Source organism: Calonectris borealis, chromosome 37 (genome assembly GCF_964195595.1).
Source record: "Calonectris borealis chromosome 37, bCalBor7.hap1.2, whole genome shotgun sequence".
Lineage (NCBI taxonomy): Eukaryota > Metazoa > Chordata > Aves > Procellariiformes > Procellariidae > Calonectris > Calonectris borealis.
This window is the reverse complement of record NC_134348.1, coordinates 289,009-312,546: the sequence shown is the minus strand read 5'-3', so window position 1 is coordinate 312,546 and position 23,538 is coordinate 289,009. Positions and strand designations below refer to the sequence as shown.

General features: G+C 67.6%; 1 protein-coding gene across 8 annotated transcripts; it reads right to left on the bottom strand.

Annotated features, from left to right (window-relative positions):
* Positions 1–126: 126 nt before the first annotated feature.
* On the bottom strand, positions 127–23,473 carry MARK2 (microtubule affinity regulating kinase 2). Of its 8 annotated transcripts, none has more exons than XM_075135180.1 (19): positions 23,101–23,464; positions 18,445–18,618; positions 15,647–15,700; positions 15,480–15,528; positions 15,224–15,289; positions 15,020–15,090; positions 14,821–14,877; positions 13,618–13,854; positions 13,422–13,541; positions 11,818–11,917; positions 11,597–11,709; positions 9,346–9,472; positions 7,989–8,185; positions 7,314–7,411; positions 7,081–7,209; positions 4,410–4,676; positions 2,437–2,463; positions 1,992–2,036; positions 132–532 (listed from the first exon to the last, which is right to left on the bottom strand). In XM_075135180.1, exons 1-19 carry the CDS (start codon positions 23,155–23,157, stop codon positions 178–180), a joined length of 2,343 nt encoding a protein of 780 aa, XP_074991281.1. In that variant the 5' UTR covers positions 23,158–23,464; the 3' UTR covers positions 132–177. The 8 variants fall into 8 exon arrangements, with proteins under 8 accessions (XP_074991287.1, XP_074991282.1, XP_074991286.1 ...); XM_075135183.1 differs by having other exon boundaries at positions 144–451; XM_075135181.1 differs by lacking the exon at positions 2,437–2,463 and having other exon boundaries at positions 130–532; positions 23,101–23,463.
* Between the last annotated feature and the right edge of the window lie 65 nt (positions 23,474–23,538).

Below are 23,538 nucleotides of genomic sequence, written 5' to 3'. Positions count from 1 at the left end.
CCACCAGGACGTCCCCACACACCCCACCCCCCCCCCTCCCCACCCCACCCCCATCAATCCATCACGGCGTGCGTCCCCACCCCACCCCCCCCCTCCCCTCCACGAGGAGATGACGGAAGGCGGTGGGGTGCTGACATCATCATCATCATCCCCTCCCCCCCTCCCCGCCCCGCCCGCTCAGAGCTTCAGCTCATTGGCCACCTTGGAGGCGATGTTCTTGAAGGCCATGGAGGTACCGGCGATGCGTTTGAAGCGGACGCCGTTGAGGGAGAGGCGGGGAAGTTTGCAAACCTCCATCTCCCATTGGACGAAGGAATCGTGACCCGGAGCCCCGTGGGCGCAGAGGAGGACGAAACGCTCCTGGGGTTCGCATCGACAACTGTTGGCGTCCAGAACTTTCCGGATTTCGCGTAACATCTCGCCGGGTTCTAAAGAACTCGTCGTCTTCATGCTCCAGGTGAAACGTAAAGAACGAGGTTTGGCTTCTCGACCGCTGGCTTCCCGGGATTCTTTTTCGGGACCGACTGTTGGTCTGGGGGGAGGGGAGGGATTGGGGGGTGGGGGGATGGGGATAAGGGTTGGGGGTGTCACCAAAAAGGGAGGTGGGTCTGGGGGGGGGTCGGGGGGGGGGGTTCTGGAGGGGATATGGGGATGAGTGGGCTTGGGTGGGATGGGGACCCCATGGATGGCACCAGGACCAGTGTGGTGGGTTGGGTGGCACAGGGATGTCACCAGGACCAGTGTGGAGGTCCTGGGGGTCACAGGGACCCCATGGATGGCACCAGGACCAGTGTGGTGGGTTGGGTGGCACAGGGATGTCACCAGGACCAGTGTGGAGGTCCTGGGGGTCACAGGGACCCCATGGATGGCACCAGGACCAGTGTGGTGGGCTTGGGTGGCAGGGGGACCCCACGGATGGCACCAGGACCAGTGTGGTGGGCTTGGGTGGCACGGGGATGGCACCAGGACCAGTGTGGAGGTCCTGGGTGGCAGGGGGACCCTGGGGGTGTCACCAGGACCAGTGTGGTGGGTTGGGTGGCAGGGGGACCCCATGGATGGCACCAGGACCAGTGTGGAGGTCCTGGGGGTCACAGGGACCCCACGGATGTCACCAGGACCAGTGTGGTGGGCTTGGGTGTCATGGGGACCCTGGGGGTGTCACCAGGACCAGTGTGGAGGTCCTGGGTGTCAGGGGGACCCCATGGATGGCACCAGGACCAGTGTGGTGGGCCTGGGTGGCACAGGGCGGTCCCATGGGTGTCCCAGGGACCCCAGGGGTGTCGTAGGGACCCCGGGGGTGTTCTGAGAGACAAAGCAGTGGTCCTGGGGACCCCATGGGTGTCATGGGGACCCTGGGGGTGTCATGGGTGTCCCAAGGACCCCGGGGGTGTCATGGGGACCCTGGGGGTGTTGTGGGTGTCACGGGGGTGTCATGGGGACCCTGGGGGTGTCGTGGGTGTCCCAAGGACCCCGTGGGTGTCCCGGGGACCCTGGGGGTGTTGTGGGTGTCACGGGGGTGTCATGGGGACCCTGGGGGTGTCATGGGTGTCCCAAGGACCCCGGGGGTGTCATGGGGACCCTGGGGGTGTTGTGGGTGTCACGGGGGTGTCATGGGGACCCTGGGGGTGTTGTGGGTGTCCTGGGGACCCCGTGGGTGTCCCGGGGACCCTGGGGGTGTTGTGGGTGTCATGGGGGTGTCATGGGGACCCTGGGGATGTTGTGGGTGTCCTGGGGACCCCGTGGGTGTCCCAGGGACCCTGGGGATGTTGTGGGTGTCACGGGGGTGTCCCGGGGACCCTGGGGATGTTGTGGGTGTCCTGGGGACGTCATGGGGACCCTGGGGATGTTGTGGGTGTCCCGGGGACCCCGTGGGTGTCCCGGGGACTCTGGGGGTGTCGTGGGTGTCACGGGGGTGTCATGGGGACCCTGGGGATGTTGTGGGTGTCCCGGGGACCCCGTGGGTGTCCCGGGGACCCCGTCCCCGCACTCACCTCAGCGTCTCCACCCGGTCCTTGCTCTCGGGCTCGTGCGGGTTCCTCGAGAAACAAAGAAGGGGCAGAGATCAGTGGGGGGGGGATGGGGTGGGGGGGCAGCCCCTCCCCCTCCCGGCAGGGGTCCCAGGCGGACAGACGGCACGGGGAGGGGGACAGACGGCACGGGGAGGGGGACAGACGGCACGGGGAGGGGGACAGACACACACACACACGCACACGGGGACGGACGGACGGACAGACAGCCGCAGCCGAGCGGGGAGGGGGCCATGCGGGGCCGTGCAGCGCCGACGCGGGGGGGGGGGGGGGTTGGGGGAGGGTTTTTTTTTTTTGGGGGGGGTGGGGGAGGGACGGGACCTGCTCTCCCCGGGTGGGGGTGGGGCGTGGGGGTGGCATGCGAAGGGTGGGGGTGGGGGGGACACCCAGGCGTCCGGCGCGGCCCTACCTTCTGGCAAACCTGAAAGACAGATTTCTACAAAGACAAACAGAAGAGAAGGGCGACGTTGGGGGGAGGGGGGGAGGGGGCCGGGGTAGAGCCACTCCCCTCCCCCACACCCCAGGGGACCCCCTCCCCCTCCCGGCACACCCCCCCCCACCCAAAATGGGGATGGGGTCAGCGGAGGACCCAGGCGTCCGGGGTGAAGGGCACCCCCCCCCATCCCCCCACCCTGTCACCCCCTCCTCGGCTCTGCGGCACCACACGGTGGGGGGGGGGACACAGAGGGACAGGAGGGGACGTGGGGGGGTCCCCAAGGGGGTGGCAGGAGAACTGGGGGACAGGGGGAGCCCTGGGGGGGGGATACGGGGGGTGGGACAGGGACAGAGAGGGGACACTGGATGACAGGAGGAGACGTGGGAGACCAGGAGGGACACAGGAGGGGCCGGGGGGGGCAAAGGGGGGACAGAGAGGGACAAGGGGGGCATGAGGGACAAGGGGGGACACAGAGGGGACATGAGGGACAAGGGGGGACACAGAGGGGACATGAGGGACACAGAGAGAAGCCCCCAGGGGACACAGAAGGAATGTGTAAGAGCCCCAGAGGGATATGGGGGGACAAGGAGGAGCCCTGAGGGGACAAGGGGACACAGAGGGGGACATTGAGGAGCTGTGGGGGGACGTGATTGGCACAGGAGCAAGGGGGGGGACGATGGGGGACATTGAGGGGACACAGAGGAGTCCTGGGGGGGACAAGGGGACACACAGAGGGGACACGGAGGAGCCCTGGGGGGGACACGGAGGAGCCCTGGGGGGAGGAGGGGACACAGAGGGGACATAGAGGAGCCACCGAGGGGGGACAATGGCACAGGAGAAGCCCTGGGGGGGACAAGGGGACACACAGAGGGGACACAGAAGGGACATGGAAGAGCCCTGAGGGGACAAGGGGACACACAGAGGGGACACAGAAAGGACATGGAAGAGCCCTGAGGGGACAAGGGGACACACAGAGGGGCCACGGAGGAGCCACCGAGTGGGGACAGTGGCACAGGAGAAGCCCTGGGGGGGACAAGGGGACATGGAGGAGCCCTGGGGGGAGGAGGGGACACAGAGGGGACATGGAGGAGCCACCGAGGGGGGACAGTGGCACAGGAGAAGCCCTGGGGGGGGGGGACAAGGGGACCCAGAGGAGCCCTGGGGGGGGACAAGGGGACACACAGAGGGGACACAGAAGGGACCTGGAAGAGCCCTGAGGGGACAAGGGGACACAGAGGGGACATAGAGGAGCCACCGAGGGGGGACAGTGGCACAGGAGAAGCCCTGGGGGGGACAAGGGGACATGGAGGAGCCCTGGGGGGAGGAGGGGACACAGAGGGGACATGGAGGAGCCACCGAGGGGGGACAGTGGCACAGGAGAAGCCCTGGGGGGGGGACAAGGGGACCCAGAGGAGCCCTGGGGGGGGACAAGGGGACACACAGAGGGGACACAGAAGGGACCTGGAAGAGCCCTGAGGGGACAAGGGGACACAGAGGGGACATAGAGGAGCCACCGAGGGGGGACAGTGGCACAGGAGAAGCCCTGGGGGGACACAAGGGGACCCAGAGGAGCCCTGGGGGGGGACAAAGGGACATGGAAGAGCCCTGGGGGGACACAAGGGGACATGGAAGAGCCCTAGGGGGACACAAGGGGACCCAGAGGAGCCCTGGGGGGGGACACAAGGGGACATGGAAGAGCCCTGGGGGGACACAAGGGGACATGGAAGAGCCCTAGGGGGACACAAGGGGGACCCAGAGGAGCCCGGGAGGTGGGTGGGGGGGACACAAGGGGACACACAGAGGGGGACACACACGGAGGGGACACGAAAGATCCCTGGGGCTCACACGGGGCCAGCCCAGGTGAGAAGACACCGAGAAACCACACGCAGCGGGGACACGTGGTGACAAACCGGGGGTGTCCCCGTCCCCCCCCAGCCCCTCCTCACCTCCGGACGAACTTGGAGGTGAACTTGCTGAAGAGGCTGGCGGAGGGGCCGCGGCGGCCCTGGCTGGCGCCGGAGGGGGAGGCGGGGGGGGGCAGGCCGGGGGGCAGCGCGTAGGGCAGGGGGGCCTGGTCTCGCGCCTGGCGGAGTTGCCCGGCGTGGAAGGTGCTGCGGCTGGAGACCCCCCGGGGGAAACTGGGGCGCTCCCCGGGGCCCTGGTTGACGTTGTGGGCTGAAGGAGAAGCTGCCGGTACCCGACTGGGTGCCCCGCTGTGGGAATAGAGGGGGGGGGGGTTAATGGGGGGCACCAGCCCCACCCATCCCCCCTCCCCTTCTGCTGCACCCCAGGGATGCGCTTGGCACCCCCACAGCACCCCCCGGGGATCTGCCAGCATCCTGGGGATCCATTGGTGCCCCGCTGCACCCTGGGGACCCACTGGTGGCCCACTGCATTCGGGGGACCCACCGGCACCTCACAGCACCCTGGGGACCCACTGGTGGCCCACTGCATTCAGGGGACCCACCGGCACCTCACAGCACCCTGGGGACCCACTGGTGCCCTGCCGCACCCTGGGGATCCACTGGCACCTCACAGCACCCTGGGGACCCACTGGTGTCCCACTGCATTCGGGGGACCCACCGGCACCCCACAGCACCCTGGGGACCCACTGGTGCCCTGCCGCACCCTGGGGATCCACTGGCACCCCACAGCACCCTGGGGACCTGCCAGCACCCTGGGGACCCACTGGCATCCCACAGCACCCTGGGGACCCACTGGTGCCCTGCCGCACCCCGGGGATCCACCGGCACCCCACAGCACCCTGGGGACCCACTGGTGCCCCACAGCACCCTGGGGACCTGTGGGTGCCCCACAGCACCCCAAATCCCCCCCTGCTCTGGAGAGGGGGGGACAGGGGTGGAGACAGGGGACACCCTGAATCGCCCCTGATCCCTGGGGACATGCTGGGGTGCCAGGCAGGGGGACACCGGCACCCCGAGTCACCCCAAATCCCTGGGGACATGCTGGGGTGCCAGGCAGGGGGACGCCGGCACCCCGAGTCACCCCGAATCCCTGGGGACATGCTGGGTGCCAGGCAGGGGGACACCGGCACCCCGAGTCACCCCGAATCCCTGGGGACATGCTGGGGTGCCAGGCAGGGGGACAGCAGCACCCCGAGTCACCCCAAATCCCTGCGGACATGCTGGGTGCCAGGCAGGGGGACAGCAGCACCCCGAGTCACCCCAAATCCCTGGGGACATGCTGGGGTGCCAGCCAGGGGGACAGCAGCACCCCGAGTCACCTCAAATCCCTGGGGACATGCTGGGTGCCAGCCAGGGGGACACCGGCACCCCGAGTCACCCCAAATCCCTGGGGACATGCTGGGTGCCAGCCAGGGGGACAGCAGCACCCCGAGTCACCCCAAATCCCTGGGGACATGCTGGGGTGCCAGGCAGGGGGACACCGACACCCCGAATCCCTGGGGACATGCTGGGGTGCCAGGCAGGGGGACACCGGCACCCCGAGTCACCCCAAATCCCTGGGGACATGCTGGGGTGCCAGGCAGGGGGACACCGGCACCCCGAGTCACCCCAAATCCCTGGGGACATGCTGGGGTGCCAGGCAGGGGGACAGCAGCACCCCGAGTCACCCCAAATCCCTGGGGACATGCTGGGGTGCCAGGCAGGGGGACACCAGCACCCCGAGTCACCCCAAATCCCTGGGGACATGCTGGGTGCCAGCCAGGGGGACGCCGGCACCCCGAGTCACCCCAAATCCCTGGGGACATGCTGGGGTGCCAGGCAGGGGGACAACAGCACCCCGAGTCACCCCAAATCCCTCGGGACATGCTGGGGTGCCAGGCAGGGGGACAGCAGCACCCCGAGTCACCCCAAATCCCTGGGGACTTGCTGGAGTGCCAGGCAGGGGGACACCGGCACCCCGAGTCACCCCGAATCCCTGGGGACATGCTGGGTGCCAGGCAGGGGGACAGCAGCACCCCGAGTCACCCCAAATCCCTGGGGACATGCTGGGGTGCCAGGCAGGGGGACACCAGCACCCCGAGTCACCCCAAATCCCTGCGGACATGCTGGGGTGCCAGGCAGGGCGACACCGGCACCCTGAGTCACCCCAAATCCCTGGGGACATGCTGGGGTGCCAGGCAGGGGGACAACAGCACCCCGAGTCACCCCAAATCCCTGCGGACATGCTGGGTGCCAGGCAGGGGGACAGCAGCACCCCGAGTCACCCCAAATCCCTGGGGACATGCTGGGGTGCCAGGCAGTGGGACGCCGGCACCCCGAGTCACCCCAAATCCCTGGGGACATGCTGGGGTGCCAGGCAGGGGGACAGCAGCACCCCGAGTCACCCCAAATCCCTGGGGACATGCTGGGTGCCAGCCAGGGGGACAGCAGCACCCCGAGTCACCCCAAATCCCTGGGGACATGCTGGGTGCCAGCCAGGGGGACAGCAGCACCCCGAGTCACCCCAAATCCCTGGGGACATGCTGGGGTGCCAGGCAGAGGGATGCCAGCACCCTGAGTCACCCCAAATCCCTGGGGACATGCTGGGGTGCCAGGCAGGGTCAGGGAGAGGCACACGGGGACCCCTCCAAACCCTCCCAGGGGTCCCCCCCAGGACACGGGCCCCGCGCCGGGATTTTGGGGGGGGCCTTGCCTGGGCCGGGGCGCCTCGCAGTTGGCGTCGGCGGGGGTGGCGGCGGGTTTCGGGTGCTGCCGGGACCGCGGGGGGGCCCCGGGGGCCGGGGGTGCAGCGGGTGAGGGCCGGCAGCCTGGCGCGGGCAGGCTAAGGAGAGAAAAGCGGGGGGCCGGGGGGGTGCGTTAAGGGTGTGGGGGGGGGGGCGGGGGGGTATTTTGGGGTGGGGGGGACACGCTGGGGGGGTCCCCTACCTGTCCTTGCCGTTCTGCAGGGAGCTCTGGCCCAGGCTGGCCCGGTCCAGCAGCGGGGAGTTACGGCTCCGCGTGGTGCCGGTGGAGAGGACGCTGTTCTGTGGGGGGGGTGGGGGGGGGGGGCGCTCAGGGGGGACCCAGGCATCTGGGAACCCCCATGGGCACCCCCAAATAGAGGACCCAGGTGTCTGGGGACCCTCCTTCAGGTGTTTGGGCTGCTCCCACCCTCAACAGACCAGGCGTCCAGGCCCCCTTTCTCCCATCCCCCAGGGCACCCACGACCCCCCCGCTTGCACTCCTGCACCCCCAGAGAGCTTCACCACCCCCCCCCCCAAAAAATCAGGGGACCCAGGTGTCCGGGCCACACTGCTCCCACCCCCAGGGGACCCAGACACGGGTGCCCCCCCACTCCCTGGAACCCAGGCACGGGTGCCCCTCCCACCCCAGGGGACCCTGGCATGGGTCCCCCCCACTCCCCCCGCCCCCAGGGTCCCTGGCATGGGTGCCCCCCCACCCTAGGAGACCCTGGCATGGGTGCCCCCTGACTCTCCGCACCCCCGGGGACGCCGGCATGGGTCCCCCCCCCCCCCCCCGGGGACCCCAGCATGGGTCCCCCCCCACTCCCCCCCACGCCAGGGGACCCCGGCATGGGTGCCCCCCCACCCCGTGGCTGACCGTGGAAGGCGAGGGGGTGCCCTTGGCTCGCTCCAGGCCGGGCAGGGGGCTGGGGGGCACCTTGGCGGTGCTGCCCGCCCGCCGCCCCCCCTCTTCCTCCCCTCCTCCTCCTCCTCCTCCTCCTCCTCGCTTGTTCTCGGCGTTGGCCGCCTGCGTCTTCTTGGAGTAGGAGGCCGAGGTGGGGATGGAGAGGCCGGCTGGGGGGGGGCAGGGTGTCAAGGGGGGGTCCCACGGGGACCCTGGCATCCTGGGACCCCCCATCCCACCCTCCCACTCTCCCCCCCCCCCCCAGGGACCCGGGTGTCCCTGTTCCACCTCGCTGCCCCACGGGGACCCCCCTGCTTCGTCCCATCCACCCTTTGGGACCCAGGTGGCCCCCAGGGGACCCAGGCATCCGGGCCCCCCCTGCTCCCACCCCTGAAAGACCCAGGGGACCCACCCCCCCCTTGTCCCCCCCCAGGTGTCCAGGGGCTCACCCATGTCCCCCACCCATGGACCCAGGCGTGCAGGCGCCCCCCACCCAGGGTCCCAGGTGCCCCCGTTGCCCCCCAACTCAGGCGTCCAGGCCCCCCCCCACCATGGACCCAGGTGCCCCCTTTGCCCCCCCACCCACAGACACAGGTGTCCAGCCCCCCCCCCCCCCAGGGAACAGGTGCCCCCCTTGCCCCCCCACCCAGGGACCCAGGCACCTGGGCCCCCCCATCCATAGACCCAGGGGTCCAGGCTCCCCCTCACCATGAACCCAGGTGCCCCCCTTGCCCCCCACCCATGGACCCAAGCATCTGGGCCCCTCCACCCATGGACCCAGGGGTCCAAGCCCCCCCCCCCCACGGACCCAGGTGCCCCCCTTGCCCCCCCACCCATGGACCCAAGCATCTGGGCCCCTCCACCCATAGACCCAGGGGTCTGAGCCCCCCCCACCCATGGACCCAGGCATCTGGGCCCCCCACCCATGGACCCAGGGGTCCAGGCCCCCCCTCACCATGGACCCAGGTGCCCCCCTTACCCCCCCACTCATGGACCCAGGCATCCAGGTGCCTCCCCACCATGGACCCAGGTGCAGCCCTTGCCCCCCACCCATGGACCCAGGAGTCTGGGCCCCCCCACCCATGGACCCAGGGGTCCAGGCCCCCCCACCACAGACCCAGGTGCCCCCCTTGCCCCCCACCCATGGACCCAGGGGTCCAGGCTCCCCCCACCACGGACCCAGGTGCCCCCCTTGCCCCCCCACCCATGGACACAAGCATCTGGACCCCTCCACCCATGGACCCAGGGGTCCGGGCCCCCCCCCACCCACGGACCCAGGGGTCCGGGCCCCCCCCCCCACCCACGGACCCAGGGGTCCGGGGGGGCTCACCCTGGTCGCTGACGCGGCGCTTGGGGTTGGCGGAGACGCTGCGCTGGACCTTGTGCGCCGGGGAGGGGCCCGAGCTGTTGGCCAGGTCGGGGGCCGCCCGCGGCTTCAGCGCCAGGCTCTCCTCCAGCTGGGGACACGAGGGGACACGTGTGGGGACACGGGGGGGGGACACACACACCAAGGAGGCAGGGGGACGGGGACCCGCCGGTTGGGGATGGGACGCGCTGGCACGGGGGACGTGCAGGGGACAGGGACGCGCTGGCACGGGGCACGGCTGGGGACAGGGACGCGCCAGCACGGGGCACAGCTGGGGACGGGGACATGATGGCACGGGGACGCGCTGGCACGGTGTCAGGGTATGGCTGGGAAGGTCGGTGTCCCTTGTGTCCCCATCAGAGTGTCCCATCCCGTCCCCTCGTTGTCCCCGTGTCCCCTCATGTCCTCCCTGGGTTCCGTGTCATACCCAAGTCCCCACGTTCCTCTTTGTGCCCCCTCGGTGTCCCCATGTCCCTTCATCTCCTCCATGTTCCCTGGCACAGCTGTGTCCCCAGGACCCTCCTCGTGTCCCCTCGTCGTCCCCATGTCCCCTCATATCCTCCACGCTCTGTCACAGCTGTCCCCCACATCGCCATGTCCCCTCATTGTCCCCATGTCCTCACATATCTCCATGTTCTCTGTCATACCCATGTCCCCATGTTCCTCTTCGTGTCCCCTCCTTGTCCCCATGTCCCCTCTTATCCTCCACGCTCCATCACACGTCCACGTCTCATGTCCCCGTGTCCCCTCATTGTCCCCATGTCCTCGCATATCTCCAGGTTCTGTCATACCCATGTCCCCATGTTCCTGCGTCTCCTCGTTGTCCCCATGTCCCCTCTTATCCTCCACGCTCCATCACACGTCCATGTCTCATGTCCCCGTGTCACCTCATTGTCCCCATGTCCCTCTCCTTGTTGTCCCCACATCCCGTTCACGTTCCCTATCAAGCCCACGTCCCCCACACGCGTGTCCCCTTGTCCTCATGTCCCCTCACACCCTCCATGCTCCATCATACCCGTGTCCCCCTTGTCTCAAGTCCCCATGTCACCTCATTGTCCTCACGCGCTCTCATACCCTCAGTGTCCCCTCATACCCATGTCCCCATGACCCTCCCAACGTCCCCTCGTTGTCCCCGTGTCCCCTCATACCCTCCCTGTTCCATCAGAGCTGTCCCATGTCCCCACTTCTGTCCCCTCGTTGTCCCCTCATATTCTCTGTGGTCCATCACGTCTGTGTCTCCTCGTGTCCCCATGTCACCTCATGTCCCCATGTCCCCTCATACCCTCCACGTTCCCTGTCATAGCTGTCCCCATGACCCTCCTTGTGTCCCCTCGTTGTCCCCTCACATCCTCCATGCTCCAGTGCATGTCCAAGTCTCCTCGTGTCCCCATGTCACCTCATTGTCCCCATGTCCCCTTATTGTCCCCATGTCCCCTCAAACACTCCATGTTCCCTGTCACCACTGTCCCTATGACCCTTGTGTCCCCTCGTTGTCCCTTCATACCCTCCATGCTCCATCGCATGTGTCTCTTGTCCCCATGTCACCTCAATGTCCCCATGTCCCCTCATACCACCATGTTCCCTGTCATAGCTGTCCCCATGACCCTCCTCGTGTCCCCTCGTTGTCCCTTCATATCTTCCATGCTCCATTGCATGTCCCTGTCTGCTCATGTCCCCGTGTCACCTCAATGTCTCCATGTCCCCTCATCCCCTCCATATTCCCCATCACATCCGTCCCCATGACCCTCCTCGTGTCCCCTCGTTGTCCCCTCATCCCCTCCATACTCCCTGTCCCACCCACGTCCTCACATCTCCCCTCACCTGTGTCACCTCGCTTCTCCCCGTTGTCCCCATGTCCCCTCATACCCTCCATGTTGTCATAGCTGTCCCCATGACCCTCCTCGTGTCCCCTCGTTGTCCCCTCACATTCTGCATGCTCCAGCGCACGTTCGTATCTCCTCACATCCCCACCTCCCCTCAACGTCCCCGTGTCCCCTCAACGTCCCCGTGTCCCCTCAACGTCCCCGTGTCCCCTCATCCCCTCCATGTTCCCCATCACATCCGTCCCCATGACCCTCCTCGTGTCCCCTCGTGTCCCCTCATTCCCTCCATACTCCGTCCCACCCACATCCTCACCTCTCCCCGTTGTCCCCACATCCCCCGCACCCCCCTACACCCCCGCGGTGTCCCCAACGTCCCCCCGACGTCCCCGCACCTCCGAGCTCTTGTGGTCCAGCAGCAGGTAGGTCGCCATCACCTCGTTGTACTTCTGCCCCACCAGCGACTCCTGGATCTCCTCCCGCGTGTACCCCATGGACACCATCAGCTCTGGGGGGGGGCCAGGCCTCAGTGGGGGAACCCAGGAATCCGGGTGGCCCCTCAAGGACCCCCCCATCCCCCCAAAAAGGGGACCCAAGTGTCCAGGGGGGGTCCTACCTGTCCTCCGAGGGTCCTTGTAGTCTGGCACGGGCTCCATGTAGGGCTTCAGCTCGTCGTCCTCGTGGCCCACGTTCATCCAGCGGTCCTTCATGATTTGCTGGGTGGGGGGGGGGGACAGTGACACCAAAGTGGGTCTTGAGGAAGCAGGAGGGGGGGCTGGGGGTCCCAAGGGGCTTCCTGGGGTCACCTCTGGGGTCTGGCGGGGGGGCAGGAGGCTCCAGGAGTCCTTGGTGCTGTGCTGGGGGTTCATTGGCTGCACTGGGGGGGTCCTAGGGAGCTTCTGGGGGTGCCCAGGACCATATTGGGGGTGTCTGGGGGGTCCTGGACCATGCTGGGGGTGCCTGGGGGGGTCGCAGGGGGTTCAGGACCATGCTGGGGGTGCTCGGAGGTGCCCAGGACCACATTGGGGGTGCCCAAGGGGCTCCAAGAGTGGCCAGGACCACGCTAGGGGGCACCTGGGGGTGCCCAGGACCACACTGGGGGTGCTCAGGGGGGTCCCAAACCATGCTGGACGTGCCCAGGGGGGTCCCAGGGGGTTCAGGACCATGCTGGGGGTACTCAGGGGTGCCCAGGACCACACTAGGGGGCCCTGGGGGTGCCTAGGACTATGCTGGGGGTGCCCAGGGGGGTCCCAGACTACACTGGGGGTGCCTGAGGGGTCACAGGGAGGTCAGGACCATGCTGGGGGTGCTCAGGGGGTCCCCAGCGTGTCCACGACCCTGCTGGTGATGCCCAGGACCATGCTGGGGGTGCTCAGAGGGTCCTGAGGGTGCTCAGGGGCTCCCGGGGGTCCCCAGGACCACCACTCGGAGTCCCTGGGGAAACCTGGGGGCATCCAGGACCAGGCTGGGAGTCTTGGGGTGCTCTTGGGGGTGTCCAGGACCATGCTGGGGGTGCTCAGGGGGTCCCCACAACCCTGCTGGACGTGCCCAGGACCATGCTGGGGGTGCTCAGAGAGTCCTGAGGGTGCTCGGGGGCTCCCAGGGGTCCCCAGGACCACACTGGGGGTCCCTGGGGGCACCCAGGACCACACTGGGGGTCTTCGGGTGCTCTTGAGGGTATCCAGGACCATGCTAGGGGGTCCTAGGGGATCCCAGGGCCATGCTGAAGGTGCCCAGGACCACACTTGGGTGTCCCAGGGGTGCCCAAGACCACGCTGGGGATCTTGGGGTGCCCTTGGGGGTGTCCAGGACCATGCTAGGGGGTCCTGAGGGATCCCAGGGATGTCCAGGACCATGCTGAAGGTGATCAGGACCATACTTGGGTGTCCCAGGGGTGTCCAGGACCATGCTGGGGGTGCCCAGGACCCTGCTGGGGGTGCCTGGGGAAACCTGGGGGCATCCAGGACCAGGCTGGGGGTCTTGGGGTGCTCTTGGGGGTGTCCAGGACCATGCTAGTGGGTCCTGGGGGATCCCAGGGATGTCCAGGACCATGCTGAAGGTCCCCAGGACCACACTTGGGTGTCCCAGGGGTGCCCAGGGGGTGCTCAGGGGGTCCCCACAGTGTCCACTACCCTGCTGGGGGTGCTCAGGACCACGCTGGGGGTGCTCAGGACCCCGCTGAGGGTGCTCCCATGGGTCTCCCGCCCCCCCCCGCCTCACCTCCAAGGTGCCCCTCTTGGTAGGATTAAGGATGAGAAACTTCTTCAGCAGGTTCTCGCAGTCGGTGGACATGTAGAAAGGGATCCGGTACTTGCCCCGCAGCACCCGCTCCCGCAGTTCCTGAGGTGAAAGACATCCATCAGCACATCGCAACCTCCCTGGGGACCCCCGGGGATCCCCCAAAATGAGGCATTACCTTCAGATTTTGCCCATCGAAGGGCAAGGAACCGCTGACTAAGGTGTAGAGGATGACGCCCAAACTCCAGACGTCGACTTCAGGGCCGTCGTATTTCTTCCCTTGGAAGAGTTCGGGGGCGGCGTAGGGGGGGGACCCACAAAACGTGTCCAGTTTGTTCCCGAAGGTGAATTCGTTGCTGAAGCCAAAATCGGCGATTTTGATGTTCATGTCGGCATCCAGCAGTAGGTTTTCCGCCTGTCCCAGGGGAGGGAGAGCGCCCCGAGGGGCTTTAGGGGTGTCTGGGTGCTCTGCTGGGGGGGGATTGGGGGTATGTGGGTGCAGGCAGGGGGGTTCTGGAGGTATCTGGTGCTGTTCTGGGAGTCCCAGGGGTGTCCAAGTGCTGCCCTGGGGGGTCCCAACACCTCCCAGGGGTGGCTGGGTGCTGCCCCAGGGGGTCCTGGCACCTCCCGAGGGGTCCCAGGGGTGTCTGGGTGCTGCCCCAGGGGGTCCCGGCACCTCCCAGGGGGTCCCAAGGGTGGCTGGGTGCTGCCCTGGGAATCCCAGGGATGTCCAGGTGCTGCTGAGGGGGTTCAGGGGGGTCTAGTGCTGCCCTGGGGGTCCTAAGGGTGTCTGGGTGGTGCCCCAGAGGGTCCGGGCACCTCCCAGGAGTGTCTGGGTGCTGTTCTGGGGGTCCCGGGGGTGTCTGGTGCTAGTCTGGGGGATCCTGGGTGCTGCCCTGGGGGTCCTGGCACCTCCCAGGAGGCTCAGGGTTGTCTGGGTGCTGCCCTGGGGGTCCCAGGGGTGTCTGGGTGGTGCTCTGGGGGTCCCAGGGGTGTCTGGGTGGTGCTCTGGGGGTCCTAGCACCTCCCAGGAGGTTCAGGGGTGTCTGGGTGGTGCTCTGGGGGTCCCAGGGGTGTCTGGGTGGTGCTCTGGAGGTCCTAGCACCTCCCAGGAGGTTCAGGGTTGTCTGGGTGCTGCTCTGGGGGTCCCAGGGGTGTCTGGGTGGTGCTCTGGGGGTCCTAGCACCTCCCAGGAGGTTCAGGGTTGTCTGGGTGCTGCTCTGGGGATCTTGGGGGTGTCTGGGTGCTGCTCTGGGGGTCCCAGGGGTATCTGGGTGCTGCTCTGGAGTCGAGAGGCGGGGGATGGAACCTGTGGAGCACCTTGGGGTGCTGGCAGGGGTCCCATGGGGTGTCGGGGGCTTTAAGGGGGGGGGCTCCTCACCTTCAAGTCCCTGTGGACAATGAACTTCTGGTGGCAATACTGCACGGCCGACACTATCTGCAGGAGAGGGGGGTGTCAGGGGGGGACCCCACCCCAGGGCGGGGTACAGGGTTGTCCCCCAGCCCCACTGGGGACACAGGCCTGTCCCCAAACCCTTTTTGGGGGTGTCGCATCGGCGTTTCCCCCCCCTCCCCCTGACCTGTCGAAACTTCGCCCGGGCCTCCTTCTCCTTCATGCGCCCGTGGGCCACCAGGTAGTCGAAAACCTCACCTGGGGAGGGGGGGGACGACACAAAAAGCAGGGGTGAGAGGTAGCCCTGCCCCTTCCCTGCCTGCTGTCCCCCCTCCCTGCCTGCTGTCCCCCCTCCCCGCCTGCCGTCCCCCCCTCCCCGCCTGCCGCTCACCCCCGCTGGCGTACTCCATGACGAGATAAAGCGTCTTCTCCGTCTCGATCACCTCGAAGAGCTTCACTGCAAAGGGGGCAAAGCGGGGCTGGAGAGGGGGGGGGAGCAGGGTGGGGGCCACCCCCTGGGACCCCCCCAAGGGGTGAGGGGAACCCCCCCCCCCACCCCAGGGGTGGGGGACAACCCCCTGAGACCCCCCCCAGGGGTGGGTACCGTAGTCCCAGCATGCGGCTGAGGGGGTTTGGGGGGGGCTCACCTATGTTGGGGTGGTTCAGGACCTTCATTATTCGCACTTCCCGGAAAAGCTGTGAGAAACGGGGTGGGGTTTTTTTTTGGGAGGGGGCGGGAGATGCCACAACCCCCCACGTGTCCCCCCAAAAGCGGCTGCCCCCCACCCAGTGACACCCCCCCCCCACCCCTCACCTTCTGCAGGCTGGAGGAGTTGAGCTGCGTCTTGTCGATGATTTTCACGGCGACCTGGGTGGGGGAAGAGGGTGTCAGGGGGAGGGGACTGTCCCCAAGGCTGTCCCCACGCCACGGTGGCACTCACAGGGTGGGGGACAGGGCTGTCCCCACACCATGGTGGCACTCACAGGGTGGGGGACAGGGCTGTCCCCACGCCACGGTGGCACTCACAGGGTGAGGGGCAGGGGGACGGGGCTGTCCCCACACCACGGTGGCACTCACAGGACAAGGACCACAAGCCCGTCCCCGTTGTGGCACCCACAGGACAAGGACTGAGAACCTGTCCCCACACCGCGGTGGCACTCATGGGACAAGGATTGGGAGCCCAGAACTGTCCCCGCACCACAGTGGCACTCATGGGACGAGGACCACGAGCCCAGAACTGTCCCCACGCTGTGGTGGCACCCACAGGATGAGGACCACGAGCCCGTCCCTGCAGTGGCACTTGTGGGGTGAGGACCAGGAGCCCAGAACTGTCCCCACACCATGGTGGCACCCACAGGACGAGGACCACGAGCCCGTCCGTGCGGTGGCACTCATGGGGTGAGGACCAGGAGCCCAGAACTGTCCCCACACCGCGGTGGCACCCACAGGACGAGGTCCACAAGCCCATCCCTGCGGTGGCACCCACAGGGCGAGGACCAGGAGCCCAGAACTGTCCCCACACCATGGTGACACCCACAGGACGAGGACCACGAGCCCGTCCGTGCGGTGGCACTCGTGGGGTGAGGACCAGGAGCCCAGAACTGTCCCCACACCATGGTGGCACCCACAGGAGGAGGTCCACAAGCCCATCCCTGCGGTGGCACCCACAGGGCGAGGACCAGGAGCCCAGAACTGTCCCCACACCATGGTGGCACCCACAGGACGAGGACCACGAGCCCGTCCGTGCGGTGGCACTCGTGGGGTGAGGACCAGGAGCCCAGAACTGTCCCCACACCGTGGTGGCACCCACAGGACGAGGTCCACAAGCCCATCCCTGCGGTGGCACCCACAGGGCGAGGACCACGAGCCCATCCCTACCCTGCGGTGGCACTCTCAGGACTAGGACTGTCCCCACGCCGCAGTGGCACTCACGGGACCAGGACCGTCCCCACGCCGCGGTGGCACTCATGGGACAAGGACCATGAGCCCGTCCGTGCAGCGGACTCGTGGGGCGAGGACCAGGAGCCCAGAACTGTCCCCAACCGCGGTGGCACTCACAGGATGAGGGCCACAAGCCTGTCCCCGTTGTGGCACTCATAGGACGAGGACTGTGAACCTGTCCCCACACCGCGGTGGCACCTACAGGACGAGGACCACAAGCCCATCCCTGCGGTGGCACTCGTGGGGTGAGGACCAGGAGCCCTGAACTGTCCCCACACCATGGTGGCACCCACAGGACGAGGACCACGAGCCCGTCCGTGCGGTGGCACTCATGGGACGAGGACCAGGAGCCCAGAACTGTCCCCACGCCACGGTGGCACTCACAGGACGAGGACCATGAGCACGGTGGCACTCATGGGACGAGGACCAGGAGCCCAGAACTGTCCCCACACCATGGTGGCACTCACAGGACGAGGACCAGGAACCCAGAACTGTCCCCACGCCACGGTGGCACTCACGGGACGAGGACCAGGAACCCAGAACTGTCCCCACACCATGGTGGCACTCACGGGACGAGGACCAGGAACCCAGAACTGTCCCCACGCCACGGTGGCACTCACGGGACGAGGACCATGAGCACGGTGGCACTCATGGGACGAGGACCAGGAGCCCAGAACTGTCCCCACACCATGGTGGCACTCACAGGACGAGGACCATGAGCACGGTGGCACTCACGGGATGAGGACCAGGAGCCCAGAACTGTCCCCACACCATGGTGGCACCCACAGGACGAGGACCACGAGCCCGTCCGTGCGGTGGCACTCGTGGGGCGAGGACCAGGAGCCCAGAACTGTCCCCACACCATGGTGGCACCCACAGGATGAGGACCACGAGCCCGTCCGTGCGGTGGCACTCATGGGGCGAGGACCAGGAGCCCAGAACTGTCCCCACACCACGGTGGCACTCACAGGACGAGGACTATGAGCACGGTGGCACTCACGGGACGAGGACCAGGAGCCCAGAACTGTCCCCACACCATGGTGGCACTCACAGGACGAGGACCATGAGCACGGTGGCACTCACGGGACGAGGACCAGGAGCCCAGAACTGTCCCCACACCATGGTGGCACTCACAGGACGAGGACTATGAGCACGGTGGCACTCACGGGACGAGGACCAGGAGCCCAGAACTGTCCCCACACCATGGTGGCACCTACAGGACGAGGACCACGAGCCCGGTGGCACTCATGGGGCAAGGACCAGGAGCCCAGAACTGTCCCCACGCCACGGTGGCACTCACAGGACGAGGACCATGAGCACGGTGGCACTCACGGGACGAGGACCAGGAGCCCAGAACTGTCCCCACGCCACGGTGGCACCCACAGGACGAGGACCACGAGCCCGTCCATGTGGTGGCACTCATGGGGCGAGGACCAGGAGCCCAGAACTGTCCCCACACCACGGTGGCACCCACAGGACGAGGTCCACAAGCCCGTCCCCGCGGTGGCACCCACAGGGCGAGGACCACGAGCCCATCCCTACGCCGCGGTGGCACTCACGGGACCAGGACCATCCCCACGCCGCGGTGGCACTCACGGGACCAGGACCGTCCCCACGCCGCGGTGGCACTCACGGGACCAAGACCGTCCCCACGCCGCGGTGGCACTCACCTCCTTGCCGGTCAGGACGTGCCGGGCCAACTTGACCTTGGCGAAGTTGCCCTTGCCGATGGTTTTCAGCAGGCGGTAGTTGCCGATGTGGGGCTGCTCGTCGGCGGAGGTGGCCGAATTCCGACCCCGCAGCATGTTGGCCTTCCCGCCGCCCTTCCCCTCCGCGGGACCCGGCTGCGGGGACACGAAGGGGACAATCAGCTCGATGTCCCTTGTTGTCATCCGTCCCGTCCCCCCCCACCCACCCTAAGAATTTCCAATGGGGGTCCGAAGGCTCTCGGCAAAGCCGGGAGCAAAGTCCGGGAGCGCCGTTGCCGTACGGCGCCGTGCCGCGCCCCGGGCAAGCCGGGAGCCGCCCCCGATACCTGACGCAAGCGCCGCGGTTTCGGGCTGGGTTGGAGTGTAGGGGGGGGGGGGACAGGGCCAGCAGGGTGACACCCCCTCCCTGGGAGGGGATGGGGACACGGCTGCCCCCTCCCCAACCCCCTCCCAGAATTGGGGTGCCCAAATGTCATGATTTTACCCCAAAACGGGCAAACCGGGCGCCTGCGTTCATCCCCACAGCCAAAACGAGACTGGAGGGGGGGGGGCGGACCCCCAGGGTGTCCCCCGAAACGCCACTGCCACCAAACCCCCCCCAAAAACCCCCACGGCACACCTCCTCCCGAGGGTCACCCCAGCTTTAGGGACACTTTCGGGGTGTTCCCTTATGGGGAGCGAAACGCCGGCGCCGGGCGGTGTCACCCCCCCACCCCCCCCCCCCGTGCTGTCACCGCTCCGGTGACACCGGAGATAACGGGCGCACGTGAGCGGGCGGGGGAGCGGAGCCAAACCGCCCACCCCCGACGGGATGTGGGGCCACCGCAGCCCCCCCAAAACCTCGCTGGGGTTTATGGGGGGGGGGTGTCAAACTCTTGGGGTGCCGCGCCCCCCCCCCCCCCCGTGGGAAGGAAACCGCCAGCGGAAGCGGAGGGGGGGGCAGTTTTCGGCGTTGCTTAGCCGGCGATGGCGCAACCGGGCGCGAGGCGCCGAGCCCCCAGATTTGGGGGGGGGAACGCGGCGTTTTGGGGACTCGGGGGAGCCAGATCCTCCCCCTCCCCTAAAATCCGGTGCTTTGCCGGGAAGATGATGGGGAAAAGTGAAGAAAACTGGGGTTTTTCTGCCAAAAAACTGCCGTGGCAACGGGGCGGGGAGCGCGCTCCGCCATCTGGCCGCGTTGCCGGGGAATTAATTTGGGGTTTCGAGGTGTGCGGCAGCACCAACGCCGGGTACCCCCCCCCCCATGGGGGTCCGCGGCGGTGCCGGCGCGCCTGGCATTTCTCCGGCACCTCTTATCGGCGAGGCTGGAGGGGCCGGCAAACACCTCCCGGCGCTGGCGGCTCTCCTCCACGCCCTGCCCGGCAAAGGTCGTGCCAGGAGAGCGGTGGCGGCTGTGCCGGGGCCCGGTGAGGCTTTGCCGAAAGCGCCGCCCGCTCCGGGTTTTACCGGTGCGGTGCCGAAACGCCGGGAAGTCATCACCATCTCCCTCGCCGGGATGTGGGCGGCCGCCTCGGCGTTCCCGGTTTTGGCACAGCAGGGAAGGACTCGGCCCTCGGCATCCCCCCGCGGCTACGAAGAGCGGTGCCGGGCTTGGCGCTCGTTAACCAAACTCTCGTTAATTAAACGGGCCTTGAGTTTGGCTTTAAACCCCCTCCCTCGCTGCCGAAACCCCTCGTGCCTCAGTTTCCCCATCCCAAAACCCAGCGCCACGGCAGGAACTCACGCTCGGCGACCCCAAACCGGCTCAGCTGGCGGCAGTGCCGGCGACGCCAACGGCCGCGGCCGGCCCGGTGCGGGGTGGTGCCGGCGGCCGGCGGAAGCTCGCCGAGAGTTGAACTCCCCGAGGAGCGCCGGGAACACCAGACCGGCTCGACCGGTTGGGGCTGACGCCGGCTCGGCCGGGCCGCGGGAGCTGGGGGGGGGTTGCAGTGTTGTGCCGCGGTTTTGGGGAACACCCGAAGCACCGAGGGGGTGAAAACGGGGTGGAAAAGGGAAAAATCAATGCTAAGGAGACACGTTGGGGCGGGAGGGCCCCGGCTCCCTCACCGGTTGCCGTTAGAGCCAAACCGCTGGGAATTGCCACCGGAATGGCGGCGGGGATGATGTCACTGGGTCCGGGGGTGATGTCACTAGGTCCGGGGGTGATGTCACCGGTCGGGTCTAAAGATCCCGGCGCGAAGAGGCCGAGGTGCCGGCGGTGCCGACGCTGCCAACACCCGATCGTGCCGCAGGCACAAAACCGGCGGCAACCGGCTACGGCGTAACCGGTAACCGCTAACGGTGTGACCGGTAACCGCCGCCGCGCCGGGCCTACCTGCGGCGGGCGGGCGGTTCCCCCCACCCCCACCCCCCCCCCCCCAACCCCATCGCCGCCGCCTCGGCAGCCGACGGGAGATGGTGAAACAGCTTTGGTGCGGCGGCGCTGAAATGTCAGCCAAATTTAGGTATTTTTTGAGAATTTTTTTTTTATATATATAAAACCACGCCAGATCGGCCTCCACGTGACGGAGGAACTGGGGGGGGGAAGGCACCCCGATTTTGGATGCCGGTTTGGGGGGAGATGCGGCAGCCCCCCCCCCAGCTCCACCCTCGCCAACTCTCCGCCGCCCCCTCCCCAAATCCTCCCAGCCGGGAAGGATTCTCCTCTGTCGTTACATAACGGCGAAAAAATAGAAGAAAACGACCCAAAATGAGGGGGTGCCCGACGCCACAGTGAGGGCCGGAGAGCGGGTGGCATCGCCTTGCCCTCGGCGTTGGGGACACGGAGACGAAGCTACTTGTGCCCCCTCCTCGGCCCGCGCCGGGGTTCCTCCCCATCGCTTGGGGGTCCCCCCCATCGCAGAAGGTGGGGAGCCCCCCAAAATACCAGCCAAAATGGGGGTGCCACACAGCTGGGGAAGCTGAGGGACCCCCCAGGCCCCCCCCAAAAGGGCTGAGCCATAAGTGGGGTCCCCCACCAGCACCCGAAGCTGGGAGCAGGGGGAACCCCAAGAGCCCTCCAGACCTACACCCCAAAATGGGGGACCCCCTCTTCCAGCTGCCCCCTAAAGGGGTCTGGGCTTCACCCCCCTCTCCCAAATACACACAGGGGGTGAACCCCCACTCTCCCCATCTTGAGGGGAGGCTGGCCCCCCATCACAGAGGTGAGCACCCACGTAATTTTGGGGGGTCCACACCTCACAGCCCCCCTCTTCCCCCCAAACCCCACAGAGGGTGCCCAGCCCGTAGCAGCGATGCCGCCCCCACAATCCGCCCCCCCCCCTCCCCGCCATGGGGGGGGCCGCAGCAGGGAAGGGGGTGGGCTCACGCCCCCACACCCAGTCCGCGCAGCCACCGAGACGGGGGGGGGACGACAACGATGACACCCCAAACCTCGCACACACCCCCCAGTAGATACCGGACCGCCGGGGGGGAGAAATATGGGGGGCTGGCACCCCCTTGCCTGCCCCCTTTCTTTTGGGGTGCAAGCCCTGATCCCCTCAGCCCTGCCTTTGGTGGGGGGAGACCCCAGTGCCCCGCAGGGACCCCCGAAAATGGGACCTCAGACCCCTCTTGGAGGGGGGCCCAGCCCAGGAGCATCCCTCCCTACACCAGGTCCCATGGAGGAGCCTGATCCAGCCCCTGAGGGGGGGTCCTGGCTCAGGTCCCCCCACCTCACATGGGGGTCTGGGCCATGAGAGGCCCCAGGGTACCTCGTGGGGGGGTTGTGAGAGGAGCTGGGCACCCCCCCGGATCCCCTTGCAGAGGGGCCAGGCTGGGGGGCACAGGGTCCCCTTAGACCCCCCTCTTTTTCCCCTCATGGAGGGGCCCAGGACCCCCTCAGACCCCCCCTTCTCCTCACAAAATGACCCGGGATCCCCTTTTCCCCTCACAAAATGGCCCACAATCCATTCAAACCCCTCTTTCCCCTCCCAAAAAGGGCCCACGACCCACTCAGACCCCCTTTTTCCCTCTCAGACCCCCTTTTTCCCCTCTCAGACCCCCCTCACAACACGGCCCATGACCCCCTCAGACCCCCCCCTTTCCCCTCAGAAAAAGGGCCTCTGACTCTCGCAAACGCCCCTCTCCCCTCACAAAACGACCCCAGACCCCCTCAGATCCCCTTTCCCCTCACGAAAAGGACCCCCGACTCCCTCAGAGCCCCTTTTCCCCTCACAAACTGACCCCAGACCCACCTTTCCCCCTCACAAAACAGCCCACGACCCCCTCAGACCCCCCCTTTCCCCTCAGAAAAGGGGCCTCTGACCCTCGCAGACCCCCTTTCCCCTCACAAAACGACCCATGACCCCCTCAGACCCCCTTTCCCCTCACGAAAAGCACCCCCGACCCTCTCAGACCCCCCTTTTCCCCTCACAAAACGACCCATGACCCCCTCAGACCCCCCTTTCCCCTCAGAAAACCACCCACCACCCACCTTTCCCCCTCACAAAACAGCCCATGACCCCCTCAGACCCCCTTTTCCCCTCACAAAAAGGACCCCCGACCCTCTCAGACCGCCTTTTCCCCTCACAAACCGACCCCAGACCCCCCTTTTCCCCCTCGGCCCCCACGCAGGGGCCGGGCTCCCCTCAGACCCCCCCTTCCCCTCACAGAGGCCCTCCCCGTCGTCGGCCCTACCTGTTCCGCGTCTCTCTCGTTGACGGTAGGTAGAGGGCTGCGACCGCTGCTCGACATGGCGGCCCCCCCCCCCGCCGCCGGCGACTATCGCGATAGGGGGAAGCCGCGGCGGGCGGTGTGCGGGGAGGGGGAAGGGGAGGTGGGGGAGAGGGAACCCCGGGCCGCGCTCAGGGAGCGGGGGGGGGCCAGGCCACCGGCATGGGGGAGGCCGGGGAGGGGGACGGGAGAGGAGAAGGGAGGGGAGAGGGGAGCGGGCGGCGAGTCCGCCCGGCCCGGCCGCCGCCGCCTCACACTCGCGCCTCCTCAGCACCCAGCGGCTCCCAACATGGCCGCCACCGCCGGCCCTCGGCCATTTCCGCCGCCGCGCCGGAAACACCCGACACGCCTCCCGCTCCGCTTCGGCTCTTTCCGGATAGGTTCGGCTCCGTGCCACCTCCC